We start from the raw sequence: 8,241 nt of genomic DNA, 5'->3' as shown, positions 1-8,241 counted from the left end.
AGCTTTAGGTGGACACAATATCTTTGTTTTATTTTTATGTGCTGCTGAGGATCGAACCCAGTGCCCCACACATGCCAGGCGAGCGCGATACTACTTGAGCCACATCCCCAGCCCCGAGGATGAGGTCTTTAAAATCACACGGGCAGCTGGTAAGTAGGGGAAAGTGAACAGGCAGAGACAGATTGTCTAAAAATGACAGGCTCCGAGACTACTGCAGCAACCACTAGAAGAAAATTTATAAAATGTGGAAATGATTTTGCCTCTTCAGTGGGTAACTGGAGACCCAGGGGAATGGGGCTGGGTGGGAGCTGCGGACTGAATTGTGCACCAGCCACCCCACCCTGCCTGCCTGCTCACAAGTTGAAGCCCTAACCTAATCCCCCAGGCGGTGTGTGGGTAGAGGCTGTAGGAGGTAATGTAGGGTAGACCCCGATCCATGAGGATGTCTTTATAACACACGCCAAAAAGTTATTTGGATTTTTTTTTTTGTACCAGAGATTGAATCCTGGGGTGCTTAAAACTGAGCTACACTCCCATCCCCTTTTATTTATTTATTTAAAAATTTCCTTGCTTGTAGATGGACACAATACCTTTATTTTATTTATTTATATGTGGTGCCAGGGATGGAACCCGATGCCTCACATATGCTAGGCAAGCGCTCTGCCACTGAACCACAACCCCGGTTGCCCTTTTATTTATTTTCTTACTTGCATAGGATTTATTTATTTTGGCATAAATCTTTCAAAGAGAATCCTCCCAGTCCATAGAAGAAATGGAATAAACTGGAACGTTTCCCACATTTCTCACATTCCCAGAGCTTCTCTCCTGAGTATTTTAGTATATGAGAAGGAAAATGGAACATCAAACATTCAGGGGGTTTGTTTTCCAGCATGAATGAAATGGCTTTGAAGACAACTGGGAAAATGGGATGATTTGCCATATTTTTCACATTTAAAGGGTTTTTCAGTCAGACATCATGGTGTACACCTATAGTCCCAGAGACTTGGGAGGCTGAGGTTGGAGGCTCATAAGTTTGAGGCCACCCTCAGCACCTTAGTAAGACCCTAAGAAACTCAGTAAGTCCCTGTATCCAAATAAAAAATAAAAAGGACTGGAGATGTGGCTCAGTGGTAGAGCACCACCAGACTAAATCCCCAGGACAAAAAGAAAATTCAGCAGTGTGAGCCTTTGCTTGTCTTTGAAGTTGACAAAGAGCAGAGGACACAGGGCCTTTGGCCCCCCCCCCCCCTTTATTTTTTGAAAGTGGAACTCAAGTTGTTGAGGGACTCGCTAAGTTGCTGAGGCTGGCTTTGAACTTGGGATCCTGTCTCAGCCTCCTGAGCTGCTGGGATTACAGGTGTGTGCTACTGTGCTGGCCAAAGAGTGATTTGTTTCTGCCTCTGTCCCCTCACTGCATGCACCTAGGGAAAGCCAGCTGAGAACACAGAAGGGGGCCATCTACAAGCTGGGTAAAGATCCACCTTCATATTGGACTTCCAGCACCTAGAACTTTGAGAGAATTAGTGTCTGTTGTTTAAGCCACTCAGGCCAAGGCAATTTGTCACTGGGCCGCAGTGGAATAGCATCCCAGGGCAGGGTTCTTGCAAAAGCCTAGCCTCTGTTTGCAGCCTCACTCCCTGATCCCAAATCCTCCTCTGCCTCCAGGTGCTCTCAAGTGAAACTCTCAGGGTGTGTGTACCTGCTTCACGGTGTAGGCCAGGACCACGCAGGGTGGCAAGGCATCTGCAACGACAGGCCCCTTCCACGAGCGGGCACCTGCCCCGAGTTTGCGCCTCAGCACTTCATCTCTGGCCTGGCAGTGACCGTGGACTACTCCACGAGCAAAGGAGCGCATGGGGTCTCCCACTCCGTGGTGGTTTGTGCCAGTGTGGCCACGGGAACCCAGGTGACTGGCCAAACGTGTCAGATAGTGCTGAACTTCTGGTTGTTTTGTTGTTTGGGGGCTGAGGATCAAACCCAGGGCCCAGTGCCTCTGAGGCAAGCACTTTACCACAGAACCACACTCCAAGCCTGTGGCAGCACAGATGAGGTAGTCAGCAGATTTTCTGTAAACGTTACCCTTCAGAATGTGTGAGTGAGCCTCATCCAATCAGTTGAAGGTCTTAGGAAGAATGGCCCACCCTGCCAGTCCTGTCTCACCAGCCTCCAAAGTGCAGCACAAACCTTTCCCCCTCCCTCTCTCCAGTGGAGTCACCTCCCCATAAACCTGCTGTGCATTGACATGTATTTAACACACCTCATCCACTGAACATCACCCTCCAGCCCAGCTCCTTTAAATGTGCCCAGAACACTGACATCAGCCTGCAGCTGAGCACCGTCAGCTACCTCAAAGCCTATTTAAATAACAAGATCTTGACCATCTCAAATCATCTCAGGGCTGACTAGGAGCTGCAGCTGCTGTTTCCTCACAATCCAAGAGTCATCACATCACCTGTCACTAGCCTGGGAGGAGACCAAAGATCCAGACTCAAAGTGCAGTTCTACTGAATGCATATGGGTTCTGACTATCTTAACACCAAAGAATCCTAAGTGGAACCATTGTAAGTGGGGGAGCACCCACATGTGTGTGTGTGTGTGTGTGTGTGTGTGTGTAGATCCCACACATAGCGATAGAAGCACAGATGCAGATCTGCACACCTGTCTCCCTCCTCCTGGTCCTGGCTCACTGGAGACCCTCACTGATTCAGCGGTTATGTAGGAGTGCTTGCCTGGCACGCAGGAGGCCTGGGTCCCCTCTCCAGCACCCAAACAAACAAAACCAACAAAACAGGGCTAGGTGTGGCTCAGTGGCAGAGCACAGCCTGAGGTACTGGGTGAGATCCCAACATTGTAAACCAAAGGCAGGCTCCACTGCAGCCTCCACCTACCTCTTTTCATTTCCAGGACAAGGTCTGGGCAGCACAGAGACAAGACCCGCAGGCTTTTTAAAATAACTGCATCCTTTAATGGCAGTAATACAATTATTGGATTAAGAGACCACAGGAGAAAAGGCAGGTGAGGTTTCTGGAAGACAGATACGGAGTACAAAAGGGGGCAGGATAAAGTCATGCGATGATCATTGTAAAAATACAGTACATTATATACATATTTGCACCATCGACTTTCAACTCTGAAATAGTATTTACACTTTTGTTACAATCCTGGTTAGAGAACAATCTTTCTTTAAAAGCTCGGCCTGTCGGCCAGTGGAAGTTCCGGGTGAATTTACAGCCCAGGAGGGTCTTAGGCTGCATATTCCAAGGAGGGTTCCAGCTTCTATTTCATCCACAGATTTCGGTTTTAAAAAGCATTTACTTTTTCTTTACAAAAGAAAATTCTCAAAGGAGAAAAAAAAAAAAAAAAAACCCCACAAAAACCAAAAAACACTGCCACACTGTCTGCATCCTTACTTCTCCCACACACATCTGGCCACAGCCCTGTCTTCGTGGCCAACACTGGTAGCTGAAGACAAATCTCATTAATGATTGTTTTAAAAAACAAAACAGAAAGACAAAAGGATGGAACCAACTAACCTGACCACAGGGCTTGGGGCCTAGCAGGCCGCCCAGTCTCTCCCACACTGGCTAATGGCCCCAAATTAGCAATTCATTTTTCACCTTTGGGGTGGTGGTATGGGATGGGACCTGCCTGCCTCCCGCTCTAGGGCTGGGTGACTGGGCCTCATTAACAGCAGGGCAGCTGTGGTGGAGTAAAGATGAGCGGGGGCCACAGGCACCAGACCTCCTGCAGCCTCGGAGTGAGCCTGACAGGCAGGACCTGCAGGTCTGCCATTCCCTGAGCCAGCCTCCCCAGCAGTGCTCAGGGTGGGCACCCTGGGTTCTGAGGACAGGACAGGCCAGGGCAGGGCAGCTGGGGGAAGAGGCCAGTGCAGACGTCTTTGCTGTCCCGGCTCAGCCGGATGCCTTGGTCCCCCCACAGTGGGGTCCTGGTCCCTCTCATGGACAGGGCCCAGCGCACCCCTCTCCACCCCAGCTACAGCCTCCTGCCCTTCCCTCAGGCCCTCTTTGGGAAGTGCCCATAAATCCAACACTGTGTGACAGCCTCTGAATGAGCACTTCTGTCAGCTTGGGAGAGGAAAATCAAATACACCAGCACCTCATCCTACAGGTAACACAGCTTGAGGAGGAGCGAAGAGAGCAGAGACACAAACACTTGGCCAAAGAGCCACCCCAGGACTCCCTCCCTGGGAGCCTGGCAGAGTGGCCATACCACGGATCCTTGAGCTGTCTCCAAGGGGCAGGGCTGGCAGTGCAGGCACACTGAGTGCTGTGGCTTCTGAGGATCAGGGCAGACAGACCCTGGTTAGGGGGACAGGCAGGTAATACTGACAGAAAAGACACTCCAAGAGGGGCTTCCTCCTGGGGGCAGCTCTTCGGTGGGTACTGCCCCCCACCAGCCCCTGCTGCCTCCAGGTCCATCTCTTCCCCTGGAGTTTCCTGCACAGACTGGAGGGTGTAGATTTTCAGAATTCTGGACGGAGGGTGAAGAGGGGACCCCGAGTATGAATTCAGAGAGACAGGAGTGGGCCACAGCCAGGACACTCAGGGTGCCACCGAGACCCCTTCTCTCCTTGGTGCTTTTCGTCCTCTCCTGAGGCGGGCTGTCTCAGAATGTAGGCTGGAGGGACACGGCAGCTGGTGCTGGGACTTTGGAGACACCCCAACCTGTCTGCTCACAGGCCCGGTTCCACTCTTCTTGCCCAGGAGTGTGGCGTGTGTGGCTTTCAGTGCCTTCTAGACACCTCCTGTGCCCTCTGTCCTGGGAAGCATCAAGCTTTCCCCAGGAGACCCACTGGCCCCCCGCAGCAGACAGCCCCTGCCTCCAAGACCCAGCCCCGTGGGGCGCAGGCCCAGCACACTGCCAGCTGCTCCCCTTGTGAGCCAGTGTCCTTAGGGGAGCCCAGGAGCCCTGCAGCACTGACCAGAACTGAAGATGGTTATATACAATTTATGTCTCAAAGAAGGTACTACATTAGAAAAAAAAGGAAAAAGAAAAAATAAAAAACACCCAGATCCCACCCCCATCCCAACTCCGGCTGCTGCCCTTAAATATCACCCCAAGGAGGGTGGAGTGGAGGGAACACTGGCTCCGGCTTAACACTACTGGCAGAAGGGGGAGGCAGTGGGGTCGAAGCCTTTAAAAACATCTTTCAGGGACCCTGCGTCCTGCTCACCCTCACGGGCTGGGCTGTTACCAGCAAATGGGCTTCCCGAGCCTGTCTTGGGGGCTGGCTTCACAGTCCCAAAGAGGGTAGGCACGGGTAGGTTGTGCACCCCGGGCTGAGGTGGGGTGCCCTCTGGTGGCGGGGTGACCGTGGTGGTGGCGGGGGCCGAGGCGGCCTTGGGCCGGGGCCGGTTGTAGCTGTTGTACCTGTCCGTGGCTGCGGCAGCCCCATCTGCACCGGCTTTCCCCGTTTCTGGCTGCTCCAGGGCGGACTTGCGGACAAATGGGGGCTCCTTGGCCTTGGAGGTCGCACTCTTGCCGTTGCCCTCGGGGCCCTTGGGCTGGGCACCTGCGTCAGTGGCCGGCTCTGCGGCTTTGCCACCTGCGTTGGGAGTCCTCGGGTCATAGAGGCTGATGCCACTCAGCACACTGCTCTGGCCGCTGCCGCTGCCCTGGCCCAGCCCGCCAGCTGCCAGTACGCGGGGGTCATAGGGAGCTGTGGCAGGTGGGGAGGACTCCCCACTGGGACTGCCGGCCGGAGAGGGCGCTTCTGCGGGGCTGAGCTTGGCAGCACGGGAGGGGGCTGCAGAATCTGCTGTTTTCTGCAGTCGGGGGTCGCTGGGAGCCTTCCGCACCCTGGGGTCACTGGGCTTGTCACTCGGGCTGGGGGCTGTCGAAGGGCCAGTAGCATTGACAGTCTTGAGAATTCGAGAGAGGAGTTCAAAGTCGGGCAGGTTAGAGCCAGACGTGCTGGGGTCCGTGGAGGTGCCTGAGCGCTGCCGGGCATTGGGGGGCCCTGCAGGGGTAGAACGGTGCAGCCTGGGGTCCAGGGCAGGCATGGACTGCAGGGCAGCAGGCACAGGGGGCACCACGTCCTGCTTGGGGATGGGCAGAGGGATCAGGTCCTCAGGGTTCCAAAGCACAGTGCGGGCAAAGCTGGGCTTGCTCAGGGTCACGTCCTTCTTGATGTGGCTGAACTGCTGCAGCTGTGATCGTGGGTCCCGCAGTGGGTGCCCGGGGAGGGGGTCCAGGGGAATGTTCACAGCCTTCTCCCGCAGGGCTCGCTCCCCTTCCTCTTCTTCGGTAGGAGTTGGCCCGGGCCCCTTGGAGCTACTGGGGCCGGCTGGGCTGGAATGAAGGCTGCCTTCGGGCTTGGAGGTGGGCAGGGAGCGAGCCAGACGAGGATCAGAGGGCCCCGAGTCCCCTGTGCCTGACCCACCAGAAGCCTCGGCATGGCGAGAAATTCTGGGGTCCCGGCTAAGGCGGGGGTCAGCCAACCGGCCTCCTGAGGAGTGTCCCTTCTGGAGGCGGGGGTCCCCCAGCCCACTGCTGCTCAGTTCCCCAACTGAAGCCTGGGGTCGGCTGGACGTCTGCTGCCTCAGGGTCTTGAGGATGGAGGTGACACTGCTCCCACCCTCGTCCTCATCACTCGAGTACCAGTTTCCAGTGTCACCTGAGAAAGAACAGAGGAGCAGGGAGGTGTGAGTGACCACCACATCCACCACCAGCCCTATGGACCCCGACAGCCCCCTGGGTGAATGGCGCTCTGCTCTTGGCTCTCAGGAACGCCTCAGCATCTCCCGAGACCTCGTGCGTGGCTGCCAAGGAGACCCAGGGAGCCTAGGGAGCCTGGTGCAGAGCGAGAGGCCTGCAGGTTGGTGCTCACGTCTGGGCAGCTGTCCTCCCATCCACCATGTTCTAGGTGACCTGTCTCATTTAGATGACTCACCAACCACCCAGGAGGTCGACTGACATGCCCACTGGACAGATGAGAACATGGAGGCTCGGTGCCATTTAATTGGGGTCAGGGATGGGATTGAGCTGGGACTCCTGGCCCAGGGCTCTGTTGCCTCCTCCCCATCCTCCAGGCTGGTTTGGCATCGTGGTCACCGGGCTCTGGGCACCTCTCTCTGGAGGCCCTGGCAGCAGCCATCACTGACTCTGGGCCGAGGCACTGGCACTTGCCCTCAGGCCCTTCACACCTTACCTGACCCAGGGGAGGGCGGTCTAACCAACCACTGAAACTGGCGCAAGCAAAACCTAGGCAGGGACACCTGCACCCCAGGGCAGGAGCTGCCACTCCCTTCCCCTCCTCCTGCGGTCCCTGTGGTTCCCAGGCTCCTGTCTTGGGGGCTTGTGGCCTCTGGCTTCAGGTCCCAGACACCACTTGTCCACTCACCCCGAGGTGGATGCAACCTGGCGCCCACGTGGCACGCATGACTGTAATTGTTATCGGTTTACTGCAACAACTTGCTGTCCCACAGGCTCCCTAGAAGCCTGCTCTGGGGACAGGTGAGAGCCCTCCTAAAGGCTGATCTGGATAGGCGCCCTGCCGCCACTGCCTCACCAGGGACCAGCCCACCTCCCCCCTCCTGGGGAGCAAATCTCTCAGGAACCCCAAGACACAGCGGGGCCGCCCTGACCTCCAGCTGGCTCAGGCACATGCAGCAGCCCGGCCTGGCTTCTTAGCCTCGGCAAGGGTCCTCCCTGGCTGCAGTCTCCTTCCTGGCAGGAAACCCGACCTAGAGGTCCCCACCTCTCCCCTGCACAGTGGCCCGGGGGCCAAGCCCCTGCCCTGGGGACACCTGCCTTCCTCATTCTCCCGGTCCTGCTTGCTGCTCTCAGCCAGCCTCCTTGCTCTCTCCTCCTCCTCCTGCTGCTTCTGCTGGATCCTCAGGTACAGGGCCCGCTGGGCCGAGGGCAGGAAGTCGGGGACACCGGCGCCCGGCTTCGGTCGACCTGGGGGCCCTCCCTCAGAGAAGCTGTCAGGCTCCAGAGGGTGCTCGGGGAAGAGGGGCTCCCCAGGCTGCCCCGGCAGCTCTTCGTAGTGCCCGTAGTCCTCTGTGGCAGGGAAGAACCGAGGGTTCGTGTCGGGAAGGTCCTGGAGGTGCCAACTCCACCCCCTGCCCTTCATTGGAAAAGCCAATTCCTGATGGTGATGGGTGAGGATGTCCAGCCCATCCCTTTCCTGCCTGGCCCAGGCCTGGGGCTCACGGGGAGCCAAACAGTGGGTTACGGGGCAGCCTGGCAGGGCATCCCATCCGCAAGGCAGCTGGG

The 8,241-nt window shown here is 56.4% G+C and overlaps 1 protein-coding gene across 7 annotated transcripts in view; it reads right to left on the bottom strand.

The window, feature by feature from the left end:
• Window positions 1-2,939: 2,939 nt before the first annotated feature.
• Window positions 2,940-8,241, bottom strand: part of Zc3h4 (zinc finger CCCH-type containing 4) — a 41,270-nt gene continuing 35,968 nt past the window's right edge. For 6 of the 7 annotated variants that reach the window (XM_078031802.1, XM_078031801.1, XM_078031803.1 and 3 more), the window contains 2 exons: window positions 7,774-8,025; window positions 2,940-6,637 (listed from right to left, as the gene is read on the bottom strand). In XM_078031802.1, coding sequence (XP_077887928.1) covers window positions 5,121-6,637; window positions 7,774-8,025 — 1,769 coding nt within the window. In that variant the 3' untranslated portion in view covers window positions 2,940-5,120. The remainder of the gene's footprint in view (window positions 6,638-7,773; window positions 8,026-8,241) is intronic. The other variant, XM_078031807.1, reaches the window with a different exon arrangement.

This window comes from Ictidomys tridecemlineatus, chromosome 15 (genome assembly GCF_052094955.1).
Source record: "Ictidomys tridecemlineatus isolate mIctTri1 chromosome 15, mIctTri1.hap1, whole genome shotgun sequence".
NCBI classification, from domain to species: Eukaryota; Metazoa; Chordata; class Mammalia; order Rodentia; family Sciuridae; genus Ictidomys; species Ictidomys tridecemlineatus.
This window is presented reverse-complemented; position numbering and strand designations above follow the sequence as displayed.